Genomic DNA, 25,041 nt, shown 5'->3' with positions numbered 1-25,041 from the left:
CCAAAGCACAGTGTTAGACCACTTCTTAGAAAGGACATTTTGGAAGAAACAATTTTAAATCTCTACTTTTCAGCAAGATTTCCAAAAGAAACTGTCAAGGCACAAATCATTATATGATAGATTTTATTTATTTATTTATTTATTTATTTATTTATTTAACAAGAGTACAGGTGGAGAATCTCCATTGCTCTAAAATTGAATAAAACCAAGAAATTTTTCATGTAAAATATGAAAATCATAGTTATATTCATGTTTGTTCCAAAAGAAGTGCTATTGTATAAGGCAAGATGATTTATAAAATCCAAGTGCCAACAGAAATATAGACAAAATGCACATTGGAATTGCTCAAATTGTGCTCTAAAATATTTAAAAATACATTTTTATTTTTAGAGGTCTATCAGTAATAATAGTATAAAAGCATACACTTGCTAATTATGAGGATACTTTGAATTTGCTATGTAGAAAGATGACATATGTGGCAATTTGCTGTTGCCAGCACTCACAATCTCCTACTTAAGGGCACCATTTCAACATTTTACCTAGCAAAACAAGACAGTATTTTTTGTTCAATTTATAAAATCTGTAAGATGTTTGGAGAAATGATATGCTTCACACACTCACTTTGGAGGTATGTAGCTATACTGGCATCAGATTCTAGAAAGGCAGTGGAAATTATTAAATATATCTATAGGAGGGAAATAAAGCTGTAGTTTGGGGCTGAGGTTAATTAGCAGATGATACATTTCATATATTCAAATCTGATCATGCTTGAATGCTCTCTCCTGCATTTTCTAACCCGTGTATCCTTTTTTTCACCTTATTGTACTCCTCAGTTTTCTTTTATTAAATTTGATTTTATTTTATTGTACTGGTGATATACAGAGGGGTTACAATTATATAAGTAAGGTGATGAGTACATTTCTTGTAGAACATTATTACCCCCTCCCTCACTTTCCCCCACTTTCCCTCCTCCTTGACTCCCCACCCCCAGCCAAGTTGTGCAGATCATTTCCAACATATTGTCTTGTGAGTATCACTGTTGCGTTGGTTCCCCCTTTGTCCTTTGTCTCACCATTTTGTTATACCCCCTTCCTTTCCCAAATCAGATAAACACATATACATGACACAAGGTACCAAAATAAAAAACAGTGACAACAGGGGGTAAACCAAATGAAAAAAAAAAAAGAAAGAAAAAGGAAATAACTTTACACAGTACATTCAAAATAAAAACAAAAACCAAAACCAAAACCAAAAATCCTCTTGTTTCCATATCTTGGTGTTCATTTTGATTAATGTCATTTTATATGATTATATGTACATAGCTTTTGAGCTTTTGTGATCATCTGCTAGGACTATCTGCTAGGACTATCCTTCTAATTATTAAAAATGAAGGAAAGCATAGAGCCTATGTTTCTTTGTGTCTGGCTTACTTCACTTAATATGATTTTGTCCAAGTCTTTCCATTTCACATCACCCCAGTTAGAATGGCCACTATCAAGAAAACAAGAAACAAATAACAGATGCTCGCAGGAATGTGTCCAAAAGGGAACACTACTACACTGTTGGTGGGAATGTAAACTTGTTCAACCATTCTGGAAAGCAGTTTGGAGGTTCCTCATAAAACCATATATAGAACTCTCATTTGATCCAGCAATCTCACTCCTGGTATTTATCCAAAGGATTACAAACAAGGCCATATTAAAGCTACCAGCACAACTATGTTTTGCAACATTATTTACCATAAATAAGATATGGAACCAACCCAGATGCCCCTCAGAATATGAATGGATCAAGCAAATGTGATATATATATATATATATATATATATATATATCACATTGAATTCTATGCTTTTGTCAGAAAGAATGGCATTGCCCTATACATAAGGAAAATGAAAGATTTGGAAATAACATATGTATCCTTAGAACACAGGCATTTAAAGTAGGTTAGAGATGCTTCCCTAATTATAACCATATATGAGAGAAAAGCACAATACTCTCAAGATGGATGAGATTTTGTATTTTTGTTTTCTGTTGTTAACTCTCCTGCAATATTAGTGAAAATCAAATCAGCATCTATTGGGTGCTTCAGATTTCAACACAGACAGGCTAGCAGATGAAATGTAAATGAAATGTTGCTTCCAGCAACACGTATTTATTTATGAAATCTGTCATTGTTTCTCAGGACTAGTATCTCTTCAGATCAGTGTATTTGTCATCAATACAGGAAACTGCCAAGGAGGAAAGTGATGCTCCTTTTCCCTCTGCCTCTGGAAAACTGGGATTATAGACCTGCATCATCATGTTTGGTTTTACAGCTGGCTTCATTTAGTAATCACAAAATCACACTCTAAATATGGAAGGATATGGGGGATTATTTTGTGTGTGTGAGCACACTACTTTTTTTTTTTTTTAGAAAATTAGAAAACGTACATCTTTCTGTTTGTTGTAAACTTATTAAAAGTTTTAATTGGATTTCCATAGTTCAAACTTTCAGAATTGATGTTCACATTATCAAAATAGTGAATGGTTCTGAGAGGTTTTTTTGTTTGTTTGGTCCTGGGGTTGGAACTCAAGGCTTAGGCACTGTCCTTTGAGCTTCTTTAGGTCAAAGCTTTAGCCACAGCCCCACTTCTGACTTTTGCTGAATAGTATATTGGTGATAAGAGAACTCTAAAAACAACAGATGCTGGAGGGCATGGCGACAGAAGGGAACCCTACTGCATTGTTGGTGGGAGTATAAACTTGTTCAACCACTTTGGAAAGTAGTATGGAGGTTCCTCAAAGACTCCTATGCTCCCCTATGACCCAGCAATCCCACTTTTGGGCATTTACCCTAATGATCCCAAAAAAGACCACACTAAAGCTACCAGCACAACTATGTTTATTGCAGCATTATTTACCATAGCTAAGACATGGAACCAACCCCAGATGCCCCTCAGTAGATGAATGGATCAAATAAATGTGATGTATATACACAATGGAATTCTATGCCTCCATCAGAAAGAATGACATTGCTCCATTTGTTAGGAAATGGAAAGACTTGGAAAACATTATATTAAGTAAGCCAGACCCAAAGAAACATAGATCCCATGGTTTCCCTTATTTGCAATAACTAGTATATGTCTGAGACAAACAGAAACTGTCAACAAGTTGATGTTAGGCGAAATGAACCCTAAGATAAGGACTCAAATGGTTTTTTTTCTTGCTATTGTTTCTAACATATTTATAAGATGATTTCTTTTTAGCTTTGTATGTCTCTCCCCCATGGCATAATTCCTGTTTTCACTGTATTTGCTGTTGGTATATGGGGAGGGAAAGGGAAAAAACAAATTGTTTAAATAGGGATACAGGTGGACCCATTGCAACAATGAGATTTACAAATCTTATGTCAAAAAATAAACTTTATAACTTTGGCAGGGGGAGGGGGTTGGGAGGTGGGGGGATGGGGGACAGGAGGCAGGAGAGATGGGAAGGGATGGGATGGGGAAAAGTTAGGTTGAAAAACGAATTTTACAATTTTGGAGGGGGGTGGGGAAGGGTGGGAGGGATGAGAAGGGGAAACAAAAGAGGAGGCAACAATGCTTGATAAGAAATGTACTCATTATCTTGCCCATGTAATTGTAAACCCTCTGCACAGTATTTTCACAATTAAAAAAAGATACTCAATTTTCTAAACATTATCCAGCATCCTAAAAAAATTGTGATAAAATGGCAAGTATAGTATTTTTGATGGTTTGCTTTGTAATTGAGTCAACTAAACCCAGGAAACTCTGTAACAAGATTAGTTGATATATGAGTACATCCTTTCAAAAATAATAAGAAAATAAGAAATTACTTTCCAGGCAAAACCAATACTTTAGGAAGAATTACTTGTTAAATAGGGTATATTGAGCATCACAGACTAAGAAAAAGAAAAGAAGAAGATGGAAAGGAAGGAGGAAATAGGAAGGAAGGAAAGAAGAGAGAAAGAAAGAAAGGAAGGTAGAAAACAAAAATCAGAAAAGGAAGAATCAGCATATTTTGCAGTAGACTTTGCTAATAGGAGTCTATACAGATCATCAGTCTTTACTAAAATGAGTTGAGAGATCAGCTGCACTGTAAAATATCCCAATAATGCTGAAGCAGAATTCTTCATTGACAGAATTATTGCAAGGCATTCTGGGTAGAACTATTGCCCTCCAAAGATACAGGCAAATGACTACAATTGCTATCATAAACAATGTATAACAGGTGCATATATCTGTGTTTATTCTTCTTGGAATATTCAGAGGGGAAGAAATTTAATCAAAACATACATATGACATATTCTTTAAAGCCATAGGCAATGATAAAGTTTACATGGCTTGAGTTACTTTTTTATCCACTACTAGCTGTAACATCTTGAACAATTATCTTAGTTTCCATCTTCAAGAATAGTTATTTTCTTGTTCTCTTTTCAAGTCGTACATACAAACATACCTTTTTCTATGGATCTGTATGTACTATTTTTCAAATTGGTAACAAACCTTTCCTTCAGTGAATGCCTCTTATGAAGAGTTTAAGGAAACGATTATAGACATGGTATTTACAGGCACACATCATTCCAGTGATCAGTCTGTTGAATTATGTGAAATCTGAGTATTTGCAAAAGATTAATTAGACCCCAAGAGAGGTTTGTCTGCTTCCTGAGCTTCCTTGTGAAGTTCCATCTGAAAAGTTTTCTTGTTGAACAGGCTACTGTGGACCACACCAGATAATCTATGCTACCATTGCAATATTCAGTAGAAGCTTCAGGTCAGCTTGAGCTATATTTAACTAGCAGGTAGGTGATCATTATGTCTAACTGACAGAGCTCAAGTAAAAATTTTAAATACCAAGGCTGAGGTGATCTTAATGGTTTGCAAGTACTTTGGACTATGTCACATCTTTGTGAGAAAGTTGAGTTCTGTCCACTGAGAGAGAACAATGGAAGGTTCATGCCTACAACCCTTCTATATGCTTTGCCATACATAGCTTCTTCTTTTGGCAGCTACTCTCTGCATGTGTGTAGTCACAAGCTGTTAACTGAGTGTACTTTTTCAAATATGTTCTGCATGTGTTTCTACTGAACCATCAAACCTGAGAGTGGTCTTGGGGACTGATAAACATGTAATTGATGCCAGAAGTGAGGGTAGATTCAAAAATCTACACTTTGCAGTGAGTGGTAGGAAAGGGCTACGGGTTTCACAGATGGATTTTTAATGATTGTAACATTAAAAGTTGAAAAGCATTGTGGGTAAAAATTCTCCAATATCATGATCCTGTCTAAGATGGTGTATTCACACTTCAAAGTTTATTGTGAATTTGCTTGCTCTTTGATTTTTTTATTGTGAAAATACTGTACATTTTGATATAGCTACCTGATGAAATTTGCTACATTTTTTTGCTTCTGGATCTACACTCCAAACATTATTCTTAGATGTACTCCATAAATCATATTTTTAGTTTTCATTCTTTTATGTCCTTTATTTTCATAGAAATGATCATAATTAAAATTTCAAACTGTTTCTTGTCTTTTCTTAAAATGTATTTTAATAGCAAAATATTTCAACACTTTATTCTTCTGTATTTCTTTAATATAATTTCTGATATGCCTGATAAGTTATTGGAAGACATTACTTTATGTATCTAGTTAGGATTATTTTCAAATCCCTTACAAAACTGTAGCCTGGTTTTCTGATGGCTACAGGACATCCATTTTTTTTCACACTTTTCAAGGGGCGGTTTCCTGGTATTCATTTTATTGGACTATGAATTCATTGTATACCATTTGACTCCCCTCTTGCAGCTATTATACTTCAGTGTTTACATATGTGAACACTTGCATTTGTGAACACAAGGACATTTGACACATATAAAATATCTGCACCATCATTCATATTGGGTAACAGGTTTATCTGTATCCCTTTCAAAATGATGGTTTGTTCCATAAACACTTTAAAAAAATTCAGATCCCAGTTGCTTCAAAGATTTGTTTGCTTCTTAATGAAATTATATGAGATCTTCAAACTGTGCAAAGATTTAAGGTCAGTGGTCCAATTCTAGAAAACATTTTTGAAGGAGAAAGCAAAGAATCATTAGGACAGGTTTGATGGTCTTGCATCAGAACATGCATTATTTTAAATCATTAAATTAAGTATGTAATTTCCCTGAGAAAATTATTTTCACTCATATTATTGCTCTCAAGAAATATCTTTTGCCTCTAAATTTTGCTCTCTGTTGTAATTATGTAGAAATTAGGCCTTTAATGTCAGGCAATTCCATATTTTAACAATCTGATTTGACTTTGCTTAATACTCCTAATACATAAGTCTTATTATATTGTGATTTTTTGTTTCTAAGCTACATATTTAATGTTATCTTAGTATTCTTGTAACAATATTTTAAAAATTTTGATCTTACTGAATTTCTTTTTCTTTTTCTTTCTGTTTTTTTGCAAAGTAAAATCAGCAAGAAACTCCAATAATTGGTCAAAAATCTACAACTATATTATAGTGTTTTTCTTCATGTCTGATTCTTTATTGCTTCTCAGATTGCCATTCAGTCTTCATAATTTCCATGAAGTTGACTCAAATCCTGGTTGGCTTATTTAATTCTTAATTGGGACTGAAAGTTATGTAACAGTTTTCTAAAATTTATTCTTTGTCAGATACTTTGGGTTTTAAATTTGGGGAAAGGAAATAGTATATATGTACAAGCATTTTGTTAAATAATTTTGTTTTTTGTTTTGTTGGTAGTGGGGCTTGAATTCTGGGCTGGCACTGTCCCTCAGGTCTTCAGCTCAAGGCTAGAACTCTACCACTTGAGCCACAGTACCACTTCAGGTTTTTTAGTGGTTTATTGGAGATAAGAGTCTTAAGGTCTTTCCTGCCCGGACTGGCTTTGAACCATGATCCTCAGATCTCAGTCTCCTGAGTAGCTAGGATTACAGGCGTGAGCAAATGGCACCGGCTTTAAATAAGTTTTTTATTGTGAAAATACTGTACAGAGGGGTTACAATCACATGAGCAAGGTAATGAGTACATTTCTTATCAAGCATTGTTGCCTTCTTTCTTTTTCCCCTACCATCTCTTCCCTCCCATCTCCAGAACTACACTCTGCCCACCCCATGCCTAAATTGTAAAGTTTGTTTTTCAACATATCATCTTATACATCTCATTGTTGCAATGGGTAATTTTTGAGAAAGCCTTTAACCTTCATAGGACTCAGTTTACCCCAAAGTATACAGTATTAAGGAATACAGCTTTTCACTATAATATTAATGTCACTAGTACTAGCAAGCTGAAATAGATGGTCTTTATGATTCTTAGTGCACTGTGAGGATGACAAGTTCATCTAGAAATTGTTAAAATCCAGTCCATTCAAATGAGAGGTAATAGGGCCTGAGGCCGCCTCCATTCTTCCTGTGAAATGATAAACTGTTATCTGAGATTATATATATATATATATATATATATATATATATATATATATATATAGCAGCTATCTGATATATATAAATTGCTAGCTTATAGGTAGTTATAGTTGATATATTGCTGATATATATCAGCTATTCGTTTATTATATATATTCCTTTTAATTTCCCTGTAGAGACTTACATAATTATGCAGCCCTTGTTGACCTCAAACTCATGATCCTCTTTCATCAACCTCCTTAAAGCAATGTCCAGCAATCATTTTTTAAAAGAACATTATTAAGAAATTTTATATTACCTTTTGATTTTAAGACTAGGCTATGGAAAAGGACCCAGAGAAAACTCAAAGCAAAAATTTTTCATTCTGTTGACTGTTGTCTTTCCTCTCACAAACTCACTTGCATTAAGAATGCTCAGCCTAAAAGTCAGCAGGTAGGACACATCACCACATTTAACTTCTTGTATAATGAAAGTCTTCTTGTAACAAGAGTATCCCAGGAAATATATCACATTGGATGATTGCCTATAAAGATTTATGAAACATAAAATATGCCATTCTCAACTGTGGCTATATATTTAACTATGTGCCTTCTAGCACTAAGAATTTGACTGGGATAAGAAATATTCCTACCGAAAAAAATAGAATTGGAAAATCATCTGCTTTTCAAAGATATGTTCAGGAGATATTACCAGAAATAGTCAAAAAGGAAGAATGTCTAATTTTTTTTCTCTTTTCTGCCTTACATCAGGAATGTTAATATATCTTTCTTCTTTAAAAGTACAAAGCCAACTGTCTCTCCACTGAAGCTCAAAGCTCATCTCTTCGAATCTCCTCTTAAATCACACCAGGTATTTTCTATTTCATCAGAACAATTTGTAGCCTGACTCTACCCCTTCGAAGTAGATACATAAATGATGTGGCAGAGAGAAATTGATGTGTCTAGTAATTCACATCTAACATCAGGGACCTTCCTGGATCTAAATCTCTTTGAAGAGTCTCACTTTACCTAGGTCATAAGTGACTTGATACAGAGCTGTATGTATACACACATGGAGGTGACTTATACAGTCAGTCGTGACAGACTGATGGTGAGAGGAAAAGAATGTGAAGGAGGAAGGGAGAGATGATGATCCTACAAATGGAGGCCAAATGGAACTTTGGTGCTTTAGTAGCAGCAGCATCTGCATGGGGGATGCATGCATTGGCCTAGGCACAGAGAGAAGATGAACTAGTTATCTCCCTCTTTCTGCACCTACTCCATAAAGGACACAATACAGCAGGGAGATGAGGGAAATCCTCAACAGAGACAAGTTTGAAATATGAAATATTTAAGTCAAAATTATGCTAACAAAAATATATCGTTGTTTGTCCCAGATATTCAGAATAGATGGAAAAGTATGAAAATCACTAGGAAATAGGTCAAATAATAAGGTGTGGCAGATTTAGGAATCTTTTATGGCTTCTCATAAACATGGACATATAACAAAACACTTTTATTCTTTTTCAAGTTTGAACTATGGAGAAAGTGGGAAGTTATTAAAGTCACAACGAAAACAATAAGAAAAGACTTAATTTCCTGAATATTGCAACTGAGGGTTTTTTATGTTCTAGTCAATTCTTTATGTGTGTGTATGTTTTGTTTTGTTTTTGCCAGTACTGAGATTAAATGCAGAGCCTTGAGCTTGCTAGGCAGATGCTCTGGCACTTGAGCTATGCCTATAAGCGTTTGGCTTTAGTTATTTTAGGAAGTAAATCTTGTATTTTTATTCAGTCCAGCAGACTGTGATCCACATATTTATACTTCCCATGTAGCTGAGCTGACAGGTACACTTTGTTTTTATTGATTGAGATGGAGGTCTCACATTCCTGAGCTAGCAATGAACTAGAACTCTCGTATCTTTTCTTCCTGAGTAGCTAGGATTACACGTTTGCCAGTATTTGTAACCAGTATCTATCATTCTAATAACTAAAACAAAGATGTGGTTTAAATTCAGAGTGAGCAATTACTCCTTTCCTAGTAACAAAGCTACAAGACTAGATTCACATTAAACAAGACTCTGAAATTATTCAAATAAAATACTAATGATTTTCTTTCAGTTAATTCCTCCTGTTTTCATCAGATTCATTATTACCTTTTAGCAAATAATAAAATATAAACCTTAAACAATGTATTAAAGTTTGATAAACATAAACATTCTATTGGTGACCAATGACTGATCAATTGTTTTAATATGTTAGGTTTTAAGTAAATGTGTAGTCATATTGACCTAGCAAATGATGATTCCTAACAGTTCTGGCACATGTGTAACGTAAATAAAAATATCAATGACATTTTAAAATTCTGAACTGTTGTCATTATGAAATTGCATTTAGAATTATATAAATCAAACACAAATCAGTATTTTAATGTGAATGTTGTCATGTTGATAAGATAGAATGAAAAATATTAAAATTGAGAAATTAATAGGATATGTAATATTAAAACATGTTTTTATTTGATTACCATTTTTAATTTTGGTAGCACTCTATGTGAATAAAAAGTTCCTTACAGCCAGGTGCCAGTGGCTCACGCCTGTAATCCTAGCTACTCAGGAGGCTGAGATCTGAGGATCATGGTTCAAAGCCAGCCCAGGCAGGAAAGTCCCTGAAATTCATCTCCAATAAACTACTCAGAAAACTGAAAGTAGGGCTGTAGCTAAAGTGGTAGAGTATTTGCCTTCTGCTGAAGACTGAGGCCCAGAGTTCAAGCCCCACGACAGACAAAAAAAAGTTCCTTGTGCTATTTATACATATCTAAAAATTTTTCTTAAAAAATCTTTTAACCAGAGAAATTTTAAAGAGAAAGGATATGGTTTCAAAGTTTTATACTGGGGCATAAATAATTAACAACAAAATAAACACTGTTCAATCCTTCTTTGCTTTCCCTACACACTTACTGAAAATCACTTTTCACAGCATTTCATTAAATTTAGCTGTGGAACCAGGGACGCTCCCACAGTGCCTTGTCCAACCTACTCATTACAAAACTTCACAACGTTTATATATTTTATGTCTGACTTTATTTCTACCACCTGATGGAATTTTGATAGTACTCTTTATTTTCTTTGTGCTTTTTAATGTATTCATTTTAAAGAGTGCAAGTGCCATTACAAAATATCAATGCTTCTTAGGTTAAAACTAATCATATATTTTGCATTGCTACTCTTTAATATTAAACAATGTGAAATAGTATTCAAAGATTTTCTTAAAATTCAAGATTACTCCTGAAGGACAATCTGGCTCTCCATTGGTGTCTCCAAAATACCTGAATAGCTGCTAAAAATTAATGAGTTCCTTGTCATAGCGTGCTTTCTTGAGGGTCCTGTGGACATTCAGTAGTCCACACTTGACATATTCCCTGCTTCACTCTGTAATTGTAACTGCATAAGACACTATTAACCCTCACTTTTCTCAACTCCCTTACTCTCCTGTTCTTAGAACTTTAGATTCAAGAGCAAACATCACCAGGTAGATAGATCCATTGAAGCTCCAATTCAGCATAGAAATGGAAACACAACTTTCTATTTCCAGCCCTGTCTTTTTGGTTTTGACTGGCCAGTTATGGCCTTATTTCTGACCCCTAATCCAAGCTTCAGAACAGATTATGTAAGTCAGTCCTGATCATACTTTTTTTTTAAAATTTTCTGTAAGTAGTTGTACAAAGGAATTGTCGTTTAACAGAGCATTTTATGAATACAATGGATCTTGATCCATGTCATTCCTTTCAACATTCTGCACCTGAAAAATTTGAAAATAAGTTGCTCTCCTGTTGCAGATTTGTACAATTATTTCCATATCCATTAAGTAATTAAGTTTGAGAAAAATGTTCATGGTTAGATATATCTCATATTATATTGTCTTTTTAGTTATAAGCTTTATCAAATATATAAATATTCTATTTGTTCTAAGAACATGAAATCTAAAACTGCATATTCAATGACACAATTGTATCTATAGTCAGCGCTGAATGTATTTAATACTCCTTTCATATGAATATGCTGAAATTCCAACTCCCAAGACAATGAATGTTCTTGTGGAATAGAGCCTTTTGGGAGGTGATTTGATCACGGGGATGCATTTGTAACAGCACTTACATAAAGAGATTGTTTGTTCCTTTTTTTCCACATGAGGATAGTAATGGGACACTATGAACTCAAAAGTGCAGCCTCACTGGATGCTGAATCTTAGTTCTGAACTTCCCAAAACTGTGAAAAAGAAATTTCTTTCTTTTTTCTTTTTTCTTTTCTTTTTGGAGGGGAGGGTCGGGTCCTGGGCCTGACCTCTGGGCCTGGGCGCTGTCCCTCAGCTCTTTAGCTCAAGGCTAGCGCTCTACCACTTAAGCCACAGTGCCACTTCCGGCTTTTTTCTTTTTGCTTATGTGGTGCTGAGGAATCGAACCCAGGGCCTCATGCATGCAAGGCAAGCGCTATACCACTGAGCCACCTTCCCAGCCCTGAAAAAGAAATTTCTGCATATTATAAACTATTCCTATATTTCTTATAGCTTCCCTGTGCACAAATATCTTGGCAATAATAGATTTTTCTTTACCTTTTCACTAAAACAATATTTTCTCTATGCCTCATATCAGACTTCATTCAGTCATGAATATCACATTTATCCCTTAGGTTATATTTTTTATTATTGTAAATTAATTGTTCAGTGAGGTTTGTACTGTGATATTAATAACCTGTGTATAATGTGCCTTGTTCAAGTTTTCCCTGGTTTTCATTAAACTTACTTTATCATTCTCTTTCCCATTCCCTTTAAACAGACGCTGGTGGGCCTCATTCACTGTGCTATTTTTATTCTGATGTATAATATATTCTTAAAATACTCTGTCACTTTGTCCTTTCTTCCTTCTCTCATTATCTAACAAACAGCATGTTTTCAGGTTTAGATTCTTTACATGAGTGAAAACCTGAAATTTGTTTTCTCTGAGCTCAGCTTCTCTTGCTTAATATGATGATACCCAGTTCACCCACTTTCATGCAAACAACATAATTTCATCCTTCTTTATAGCTAAATAAAATTACATTGTGTATATGAACGCCATTCTCTTTACTCAATTATCATTTATTGAATATCTATAATGGTTCCACATCTTCACTATTGTATATTGACATTTTACTCTTTTAAATCCCTAATCCATGTTTCTTTAGTTCCTCAGACATGTGAGCAGTGACATCAGATATGATTCCTAAACAGGACTATTTGACATGACATGAACTCATCACTAAACTTAAAACCTACCAAAGTAGAAACATTCCATTTATAAAATACAGTAGCACCTATATCTATGTAAACATAGAAAATCCTGCATCAGTGTGTATACTAATCCAGTCTCATAATGTTAAATTACAATGAATAAAGCAGATAAACTTCTAAGCTGTTGGTACTAAATAGTTTTTTGTTTAAATAGCAATGCTCTTCTTTTTACACAAATCTAAAACTATATCATTGTCTTTTTAACTTTAATGAAGTCACTCACCAAACACCTAATTAAGGTCAAGGAGACAATATTGTTTACCAAATATTTTCATTTAAAATATTATTTTAACGAGTAAAACAAGGTAAGGACATGGTTATATATATTATTTATTAAAATAAATTATGGCTATAATTTACAAATTTATTATTTAATTATTGGTATAACTTGTATATAATATATAACTTATAACTTATTTTAATTACTATATATTAAAATAAAACATATAAAATCATTTAATTCTTGGAAATTGCTTTCTTTATTTTTTTTAAGCTACTTCATTTGTTTCCCATTCTGCCCTATTTGCAAAAAGTAACAGGATTCTGAGTAGATTTGACCAATTGTCTCCATGTATTATTAGGAAATTGCCTGTGATCTTGATGCTTAGCAGTGTGTAGCTACTTCTTCAAAGAATAATTCACTCATTTCCACCGCCACCACCACAAACCAGTAATTTCCTCCTTACTACTACTGTGGAATAAGTTTTATTTACTTCTCAAGGGTTTCTTTAAGTTTAACAGCCTCACCCCGATCAAATTGCAAAAGAGTAACATGGCAATTGATTATTCAGCTGACCTCTATCTTCCCAGGACCTTGGCCTTGGTGGCCTTAAATACTCAAATTTAATCTCAGCTCCTTGAAAGTGTTTGTTTTAGTAGGAGTGCTAGGATGTTCATAGCCTCTGTAATTACTGTCCTATTTAAATATACCCTTTAGTATAGATTATGGTTGCTTTATTAATGATGTCAACAGTTCTATTTTTTTTTACACATATTGAGAAAGGGAAGGACCAGGGACTCTTTTTTTCTATTGGACAGCTATGGTCTTTTATGAAAACTGACAATCAACTGGCTACTTCCTTCCTGGACTTATTTTCTCAGATGATATACTTGGTAGATTTATTTTGATTCCTTAAAATATGCTTATGGAATCAAAGTTTCTTGTAACTTTCCTGAATTCTTCCTTAGACAGAGGCTTGTTTGTGCCACTATGACAGAGTCAGGTGCTTTTCCCCATGCAGCACTTGGCACAAAGAAACCATGACAATCTTTTGAAGACTGATTTATGTGACTGGATGACTATAAATGCCACTTTTTTCTAGGGGCTTTCCTACCTAATTGTTACTACAAATTATTTAAATCATCTTTCACTTTCAAACTTGTTAAACTCTAGTAAATCTTTAATTTCAGATTTTAATGAGAAAACTGGTAAACTTATTAAAATCTAAATTAATTTTGGAGAAGCCAACTTTTATTGACTTTTCCATAATTAGGTACAGGCCAAGCAAAGTCCTAAGGAGTTATAATACACTCCATTTTAACAAGAATAAGACACAACTGGCCCTAATTCAAAACTTCAAGCTTGGTTTTTGGAATCATCTTTCCCACAGTTACTTATTCATGTTTTCTGGGGTCGGTATAAACATCTAGACCCCTTGCTCAAATTCAAACAGACTATGGCAGACAGAGATCAATCATTTTCAATAGGGAATCTCTATCTGGTTGTGATGAATTGGAGAATTCACTGGAGATGAGGTCATCAAGATACTGTAGAATATGTTTTAATGAATGTGTTTGATTCACCTTTAAGAACCTACAAAGTCTTGTTGGAAATAGAAGTTTTTTGTTCTTTCATAAAATCCTGAGTAAAGTTTCATTTCTTTTCCAAATTAGGTTATTGTAGCTCTGGATAATTTCAGTGAGGAAAACTGATAAAATATTACCAGCTTCCTTATTTCCTTAAAAAGAAAGCTTCCACAGTATGAATTCAGGTTTATTTAAGCACCATGTCCTTATGACTAATATATTGGATGAGAAAATGCATTTTTCATCTCTAATTTTCCATATATGTACTCTCCTTAAATTTATTATTGTTTTTCTTTGGTTTATAACTCAAAAATTAAATATTGAAAATGTCTGGGAAGTTTTGCAGTTTTCCTGTGAAATGTAGTAAAACACATTCAAAAGAAAACAAACAACAAAAAATGCAGCTCTGAGAGTATAAAACAGATGTTACTTTCATAAGTGCAAAGGAACATTTGAATTTCAAATAAAAATGTAGCTTAATCCATGATATGAAGCAATGTAAAAGTCAGCTTAATGTTTGAAAATATTGTACATTAGAAAAGAAATATAAAAACATATAGATGTTTGGAGGTGTCTTCAAAAACTTGGTTACCCAAGATTTAATATGGAATTTTGTTTTAAGACAGAAGGCTAAAGTAATTTCAGTTCTGTGAATGCTGTGGAAGGTAATCAGAAACTGTTATCTTACAGAAGAGAATAAGGCATCCTGTATTCTTCAGTTGACTTGTGTGTGTATACATATATGTCTATATATAGATACATATGTATGCATAGTTGCATTCATATGCACAGTGTCACTCTTATGTACATATATAATTTTCTTTAACTCAGTTCTGACTAACGAAAAGACAGAAATACTTTGATAATTTGATCTATACCATTTATTTTAAACCTAGAATTGCTATTATTTGAAGACTTTTCTGTAGTAACTTACATATAGATCAAGATTAGACTTCCAAAGTTTCGGAAAGCAAGCATCCAGTAGATCAGTCACAATAAGAGAATTAGAAACTTTAGTTTGTAATTATTTCCACTGCAATTTCCATCTATAAAACATCTTTTACATTTATGTAATATCCTGAAGCACTTAATTCACTTATAACATCTAGTTGATTGAAAGCTTATAGTTGAATATTGACCTGTAATTATTAGGGAGTAGTTTCTTTAAGGAATGAAAACACGATTAGTAAGAAACCAAAATTTTGTTAAATGGAAAAAAATGCAATACATAACTTAAAAGTTAAGAAAAATGAGGGAAGGTGGTGGGAAAGGTAAGTAAGAATGGAAAAGGAGTGGCATTCATCAAGAGGTACTGCATTCATAAACTGCTCTGTTGAATGGCAACTCCTTTATACATCTACCTAAAGAAAATAAAAATAGGGGCTGGGAAGTTGGCTCAGTGGTATAGCGATTGCTTTGCATGCATGAGGCTCTGGGTTCAACTCCTCAGGACCACATAAACAGAAAAAAACAGAAGTAGTGCTGTGGTTCAAGTGGTAGAGCACTAGCCTTGAGCTGAAGAGCTGAGGGACAGCACTTAGGCCCAGAGTTCAAGTCCCATAACTGACAAAAAAATAAATAAATGAATAAAAGTATATTTAAGAAAAGAATTTATTAGGGATATTATATTTGAACTCAGAAAAATGAATTTCTAATTAATAGTTATCCCTTGTGAGAAGTATACATTGGGGAAGGACAATATGTAAATATTTATCCTTATATAATATATATAAGGATAATATATAGAATAATATATAATATAATATATAGAACAGAATAGAATAATATATAATCCCAGAAAATATAACAATGACAACACTAAGAAAAGCATAATAATTATTTAATTTCAAAAAATATGTATCTTGACTGATATGTATATATATTTTATAAATATATAAAATAACAAATGCCCTTCTCCAAATGTTAGTGAGCTTATGTGATCAGTTTCACATTCATTTTTACTAATTTTCTTTCTATGTAGGATTAGAGAGGTCCAATGCTTTATAGCTTCTTTTCATATATAAAGTAATTTATTTTGTGGAAATATCTATTGCTGCCTTTTTATCTATGTTTCCTTTATGTTAATTGTATCTTTCTATCATAAATAATAAACGTGGGTTCTTCTTTAGTGTGCCTATATGGCTAGATGGAATTTTAAAACAATTAGGTAAATGATACTATTCAAGCTACTTGTTTATAGTTTTGAAGTGGTTTATTTTTTATTTTATTTTTTGTCCATTGTGGGGATTGAACTCTGGGCCTGGGTGCTATCCCTCAACTTTTCAGCTCAAGGCTAGTACTCTACCACTCTCACCACTTCTCTCTACCACAACACCACTTCTGGTTTTCGGAATGGTTTATTAGAGATAAGAGTCTCATGAACGTTCCTGTCCAGTCTGGTTTTGAACCGGGATCCTCAGATCTCAATCTCCTGAGTAGCTAGGATTACAGGAGTGAGCCACGAGCACCCAGACAAAATGGTTTAATTTTTCCAAAATTTTACCTTGCCTGTTGTCTCACATGAGAATTCGAGCTTATATTGTTTTCAGTAAAAGCATGTATTAACCTATACTATGTTTTACATTGCCTAAGTAGGAGTTTATTTCCTGACCACAGACTCAATTTGGTAGTACCCAAATATTCTACTTCAGTTCTTAGCTAGGCGTGGTCACACATACTTATCTCAGAGCTTGGCAGTCTGAAGCAGGAAGATGATGTACTTAAGGTCAATCTGTGCTTCATAGCAAGGCCTTATTTAAAATGACAATTATTCTTTAGTACGTGAATGCATACCATCTATTTTGTTTGTGATTGTGAAGGCAAATTCCTGGGACTGTCTATGCACTATATCTTCAGGTATAAAAAGATAGATAGATAGATAGATAGATAGATAGATAGATAGATAGATAGAGACAGATAGATATTTTATACCTATAAATGTAGTATGTATTTTAAAATATATTCTGCAATCTTAAAACCATCATTAAAACAAAATCTGATAAAACTATAGAAGCCTAGGTGAACTGTGGTAATATCTATCTTGAATGAATGGTAAATTCCTATTTCTTCTTTTCAGATTTATTGATGCAAGATTTTGGTCCAAATGTCACTACTCTTTCTTAAAAGATTGTATTATAAGTTCTTGATATGCTTTTGGGGATATTTTGGAGATGATACTTTTTGGAGATGATAATTGTACATAGCAACACTTAGTTCTAGACATTTCCTTCCCAAGAAGTTTGTATACTACTTCTTAAGACAAAATATTTAAACTTTTCCCAAGGGTTCATTAAGCATGAGCAGTTGTTTCACATGCAGAATTTGAGGCAGCAATCAGAGATAGACTGTCCGATATTCAAATGTCAGCTTTGCTCATTATTGCATGTATGAACTTGGGTAAGTTTAATCTCTGAGTCTCCATATCTTTTTACAGAGTTCCTATCTCATGGGACTCTTTTAAGATCATGTCAATCACGAAGAACAATAGCACCATGAAAACATTATTGCCACTATTAAGGCATGTTGGGCATGGTCGTGTACACCAATATTAAGAGCTACCTGGGAGATGAAGGAAAAAGTATTTCAAATTCAGGGCCTGCCAGAATAAAGTAAGGGAGACTTTGTGATTGGACCACAAAGACAATTCACAGCAAATGCTCTTACAGAGTCATGCATGAATGAACAAGCAAATTAAAAATTCAAGTTGCCTATGTAATCTCAAATCTGAAAAGCCAGGTGGGATAGGATAACCTTTTGTTTTGTAATCACAAATAGCAGAAGAAGTAGAAGTAAAAAAGATTTGGGGTGTAAGATACTTCTAAGATACACTGCTTTGGCTGGGTTCTGTTGCTTCATGTGTATAGTCCTAGCTGCTCAGAAAGCTGAGATCTAAGGAACAAAATTTGAAGCCAGTCAGGTTAGAAAAATCCCCAAGACTATCCAGCAAAAATTATAATGAGACAAATAAAATTTTAAAAATTGGATATGAAAATACTTTATAAAATAGTGTGTTATACTATAGTTGCACTTATAAACATATATAACAATTATAATCTATAATTATATCCTTTAATTGTATTATATTACATTGCATTTTGATATGTAATATTTAAATTAATTCACCAGTAACTTAATAATGAAATTTAAATAAATTATATTTGTAATTACATAATTAAACAAATTACAAATGTAATTTATTTAAATGAATTACTTTAAAAATATCAATTATTGAATTCCTTAGTTCAAATCCTAGCACTAACAAGAATGGCTGAAATGGAAATCTATGTCAAAACTATGCATGAAAGAGAATCATATAGTCTACCAAATACATGGTATGGTAAAAAATGGTATGATATTTTTCACAGTATAACAAAATAGAAAATAACTGAGGATAGTTAAAATAAATTCATTTCTAGCATACATACTTCTGTACCCTTTGATTATTTAATACTATGTAAGACTTTTATAACAGAAAAAATAAAAAAATTATATTTTGACAGGAAAACAATCACATTAAAGAATAGAAAAAGAGAAAAAAATTATATTTTGAAAATAAGGATTTGGCAACTGCTGTAGATTGTGTGTGTGTATGTATGTGTGTGTGTGTGTGTGTGTGTGTGTGTGTGTGTGTGTGTGTGTGTGTGTGTGTGTTTGTGAATCGGAAATAAGGAAATCAATGTTTCCCTAGTTGAAAAGTACTACAATAGATATTCATCCCCGAAAAAATGGATAAAGTGGCTAGAGAGGCATGTAGAAGGACTTCTTTTGACCATATGTGGTAAAAAAAAACTAATCACTAGTGTCAGGTGCTTCATACATAAAAAATGTGAGCCAGAATCCATAATGTGTACTGCAGATTGCCTTTGGGGATTAGCAGATCACAGGAAAGAGAAACAATAGACAATGATGCTCCCAAATAATTCATTTCAAAACCTTCAGAAAGCACCTGCTCATTAGAGACAGGCTGTCACTTCCTTTATTTGTATATCATATAAATTAATAGAGTCAAGACTGTGGATTTTCATAGCACCATTTCAGAATATTGCAACTGGAGCCTTGATTACCTCAAACCTGCTTTGGCTATTCAGACTTTTCTAACCTCCAATCTTGTGTTTGTTTGTTTGAGAAAATGCATTTTAACTAGCCATCTTAAGGAGCTGATGAAATAATTAGACAGGTGATTTATATTTTCAGTATTTTCTATGTAAATGCAGTTTCTTCAGTGAAACTAGAACCGAGTTGGCTTTTCTCCTCATGGACTCCAGAAATCAGTTGGATGACTTACCTTATCTTTTCTTTGCTTTTCATCTTGGTATACAGTCCAGTGTTCTCCGTCATTGCTGTAGGCTAGCTTGTATGAACCAACAAACTGTACATGACCAAAATCTTTAGCTCCTTGTGTGATGATGCCAGTTACTTTGGTAGGGACAAGGAGATCCACCTGAAAAGAAGATAATTCACACATTCAATGTTGCAATTAAATCCGTGGTAAATTTGTAAGTATCTTGTGTTGAAGAGGCTAAAAACTACATTTACTAAATGAAACAACAGTCTGGTTACTTCTATTTTGAAATACATGGCCAATGTTGCCATTAGCTTATATATTTTTTATTTTTCCAAGAAAAAATGTAATTCAAGATTCCTTGCAAAACTATTTCAATTTTTTTTAAATTAATAAACCCGAACCCAGTGGCTCAAGCCTATACTGTTGCCTAGACCAGAATATTGGCCAAGGAAATCTGTGAGACTCTTATCTACAATTAATCACCACAAAACTATAAGTGGAACTGTGGCTGATGTGATAGAACACCAGTCTTGAGTGAAGAAGGTAAGGGACAGTGCTGTGATCCTAAAATCATGCCCCACAACCAGTACAAAACAAATGAATAAAGAAATGAAATGATGGACATTTCAATCTACTGATTCATTTTACTTTGAACAGATTCCTCGATCTTTTCTAGTTGGATAACTTTGAGACTATTATCTCCTAGAGTCTATGTTTATAGTTCAATTTATTAGTCAATTAGATAAGAATACAAATAAAATTGTACTGTACAAGAAAAAGCATTAAATGTTTCACAATTAAACAGCCAATAAACAGTCAATAAACAGCCAGACCTTTCCACATATTTAATTAGTTCAAAATTACATATTAAGAATTAATTTATTTTATTGTAAGGATGATATTCATAGGAGTTACAGTAACATAAATAAGTTAATGAGTACATTTCTTGTCGGACATTGATACCCCTCTCACTCATTTTTCCCTCCTCCCCTTGGGCTTCCCCCCCCCTCCCAACGAATTATAAAGTTCATTTCCAACATAGTGTCTTGTGAGTATCTTTGTTGCAGTGGTTCACTCTTTGTCTTTTGCATCACCATTTTGTCATTCCCCATTCCTTCCCCAAATCAGAGAAATGTATATACAAGACACAGAGCACCAAAATAAAAAATACTATTAACAGGGGATAAACCAAAGGGGGAAAAATCAAATGAAAGAAAAAAGAAATAACTTCACAGTTATTTCTTCCAACAAAATCCTCATATCCATATCTTCGAGTTCTTTTCAAGAAAATGTGAATGTACAAAATGAAATTCTATGCTTCTGTCAAAAAGAATGGCATTGCCTCATTTGTAAGGAAATGGAAAGACTTGGGAAAATTACATATATATTGAGTAAGAATAATCACTATCAAATGAATATACTCTTTTAGAAAAAATACAGCACTTAAAAGATAAGAATTACTTGAAGGTAAGAATTTATATTAAAATTTCTTTACAACATAAAAGTAATACATAATGATGACTATAATAAAAAAGGAAATAAATGAGGGAGAATTAAAAACATGCATGCCAGGCTTGTGGACTCTGTTTTAAAACATATACCTAATGAAGAACAGAATATTCACCATAACTTAAGTAAGCTTTAAAACAATCAAAATATAAGAGATACAGGAGATAAGGATGACTTTCTTTAAAGAAGTATACAGTAGTTCCAAACATTCCTTTTGCATTGTCCAATTCATTCTTATGTCTCTTGCTTACATCATATAATTCTAATTAAAAAGAAATGGGATACAGTTTTTATCAGTATCTGTGGACCAATCTTCTAAGCAATTTGCCTTTTTTGGTCATCCTTGATCAATAGCATCAGTTTTCCTATCATAGCTTCCTGCTTGCAACTATTTCCTATGGCTGGGTGCTGTGCTACATCCTTGATCTTATCATCTGAAACTTTCAGGATCCCAGGCATGACGTTGGAGCTTTCAACTACCATATCCTTTTGTTTCTATTTCAGGTCCTCAGTTCTGTATGATGTAAGATAGTCACAAATAGTCTTCTATGGGTCAAATATAGGCCATGAATGAAAACAGCTATAAAGAGGGTTAATGCATAGATTAAGAGAATATTTATGTGGCATAGACATCCATTGAAATAGAAACACTTGGGCAAAGCAACTATTCTTTCAAAATATTACTGACAGTAAATAAAGGGAGAAAGGTAAGGAAAAGGAAAACTATTTTACAGAACTCATGGTGGTGTTATGAACACAGAGATATTTCCCCAGAGACACAAATGGCTCCAGGTCTGAATACTTAAATAAGCCCTAAAAGTTCACAAGCCCTTACTTAGCTATTCCAAGGACAGTCTTCTAGCATCTTCTTTTCTGTGGTAGATCTTATAGTCAGCTGGATATCTTGCTGAATGGAGATGTTTTCTCCTTGGTTATGTGTCTTGGGTATTCGTATCAGGTATGTTTTTCTCCTACTAACTGATCTCCTTCTCCATAATTTTCCCTTTCTTTTACTGATTTTTTAAAATGTGGAAATGTTTTTTTTCCTCTTTTTGTGTGTATGTTCCAATTAAGCCAACTTTTCTACTTAAGTAGGAAGCAATCTGTTTCAAGCTGGATTTTGTCCTAAAATTGGTTACATTAAACTTAGAATACCAGGTCTAAGAAAGCAATTTCAGAATAAAAATAATCAGCAAATTCCATGTTACTTAAACAAGGCTTGCACAGAATTTATCCTGAGATAGTCTCTAACCAAGATAACCAAATGTTCAGCAGGCAGGATGATTCCAGAAAGAATGAAAGATTTTAAAAAAAACAACCATTTTCCTTAGGACCTATACTTGTTCCTGGTATGTGATGCCTTTGCCTTCTTGTTGATCTGTTTAAACTACCTTCTGCTCAACTTGGCCCTTATCTCCAAGGGTTTGCCTCAAATAGAACAAGTTACTTAGGAGATTGAGATGATTTATATGTAGACATTTGGATTGATGCACTGAACTATCTGGAAGTTTATACATTTTTTGCCGGATTCAGTTGGAGCTACTTTCTAGGAAGATTCTACGAACAAGAATCTACTTATGGACAAGAATGCTATTACTGTATATGTTACAGTTGATGATATTAGTTGCTGCTTCTTGGATTCTTTATGTGAAATGAAATTTCTGATCAAAGAAACATTTGTCATTGCATCAGTTATTTTTACTGACAAATGCAGCTAGCTAAAAGCTCTTTCGAATGTTGAGGAATTCAATGGTGATAGTCAGCTTATTGGATAGTATGGATTCTTGAAAAGAACTATCATATTCCTTATAGGATTTTTATAAAAATAAAATAATTTAGTAGTTATTAAATGTGGATAAGAATAGATAGAATACAATAAGCTGCAAGGTGAGAGACTCAGATACCAAGATAAAATAAAGCTTAGGGAAGAATCTAATATAAATCTGAGAGAACCTTACTGTAAAGAAACAGAAACCAGGGAGAGAAGGTTGAAGTATTTCAGAAGTAGCTTCTGTATTACAGTATTTTTTGATCATATTCTTAGGTTGTAGATTATGCAGCTCAGATTGGCCTTGAACTTCTGATTTTCTTGACTAAACCATTTCCAGAAACACCTAATTCTGAGGGAAATGGTTAATAAATATTGTACATGCCATTTTATGATATAGTTTGTATCTCTTTAAATGTTGATTTGATCAGTCTCACAATTAATGTGTGAATAACTCTCTTCAATGCCCTTTGACTATTTTCTGTGTAGATTTTCTTGTTGATAAGTTTGTGTGTGTGTGTCTGTGTGTATAGAGTTTGAAACAGATACTCACTATTAACTGCTCTCTGTCCCTCATCCCCATTGTTGGCTTAGTCTTTTGAGTAGGGAACTATAAGCATATGCCACAAAGTTTGGTGCTTCCTGGTGGCCTTTAAAGAATGTGTGATACAAAAATATTATTTATGCTCTGTTTACTAATTTCCTTTTGTTTGCTATGCCTTTTTATCTGCTGGTACTAAATTTGAACTCAGAGCCTTCTGATTAGGGGTAAGTGTTTTACCACTTGAGCCATGCTTCTAGTCTATGCTATATACTTACATTTTATACATGGAAAAAAGCTAACGTGATTCAGATATGAGAAAGAATGAATATAAAGGTATTTTTTAAAAAGCTTAGAACTGACAGAAAACATAAATAATTTTTACTGGCTTCAATCAAGTTAATTTTCATATAAAGAAAATCAAGAAGAAATGAGGTTGGGGAAAGACAGAGAAGTATAGTATTATGTGAAGAAAAACATAATCATGTAAAAATTTGCAATATTTTATGCCACATTGTTTATTTATAAAATTAAGATGATTTAGATGTTAAGAAAAATGCATACAAGGAAACTCAAAAGGCAAACTGGAAGTAAGAAAATATTATTAATTTTTCACTGACCTAAATCAAGTAAAAGATCCTTTGGGCCACATAAAAATATGCAGTCATGAAAGGAGTGGCATGACACATTTTAGAAAGAAAAATTAAAAACCTATGTGTTTATATAAATACTATTTATAAAATAAAAGCATATAGCATATAGTATATATGTAGAATATGCATATATACTTAATTCTACTTGCCCTTGAATATTCTTAGATCAGGTTTTCACTCAGAAGTCAGTTGATTTAACCCTATTTTTGAATTTTACTTTTTATATATTTCATTACAAATTTAGTTTCATTGAAGCAGCAGAATTAATTGTACATGATTACAGTCCTCCTTCACTTACTGAGGCTGGAGAACCCTCCACAGTCATTTTCATCTTTTTCTGGTTTAGTTGCATATGCGAATCCATTTTGTTATTTATATGTGGGTTTTTTTTGCACTGATTTCAAGATTTTTACTTTGTTGTGGCTTCTCCACATTTTCTAATGATTTGGCCAAATCTGTGTTTACATGTTAATTCTCCTTGGAGTTGGAGGAGGCTCTTCATGTACATGCTAATGTTTTTCATCATTTTTGGAAAGGTTTTCTGATATGATTGCTTCAAATAATTTTCTGTTCTTATCTTTCCTTCAAATGCCATTACTGACGTTGTATATAACAGTGGGCCACAAGAGGAAGAAAAGAAAAAAAGCTCTTGTAATTTCTTCAATTTCTGATCTTATTCTTCATATTTATATTCTGTGAATTTTCAGGCTTATTTTGCTTCTAACAACTACTGGAAAGTCT

The 25,041-nt window shown here is 33.2% G+C and overlaps 1 protein-coding gene across 2 annotated transcripts in view; it reads right to left on the bottom strand.

Annotated features, from left to right (window-relative positions):
- The window catches only part of Edil3 (EGF like repeats and discoidin domains 3), a 417,822-nt gene that overhangs the window by 6,019 nt on the left and 386,762 nt on the right, over nucleotides 1-25,041 (bottom strand). For both annotated transcript variants that reach the window (XM_070031141.1, XM_070031142.1), the window contains one exon: nucleotides 19,830-19,985. In XM_070031141.1, the coding sequence (XP_069887242.1) occupies nucleotides 19,830-19,985 (156 nt within the window). The remainder of the gene's footprint in view (nucleotides 1-19,829; nucleotides 19,986-25,041) is intronic.

Source organism: Dipodomys merriami, unplaced genomic scaffold, assembly GCF_024711535.1.
Source record: "Dipodomys merriami isolate MVZ:Mamm:240054 unplaced genomic scaffold, mDipMer1.0.p SCAF_20, whole genome shotgun sequence".
NCBI classification, from domain to species: domain Eukaryota; kingdom Metazoa; phylum Chordata; class Mammalia; order Rodentia; family Heteromyidae; genus Dipodomys; species Dipodomys merriami.
This window is presented reverse-complemented; position numbering and strand designations above follow the sequence as displayed.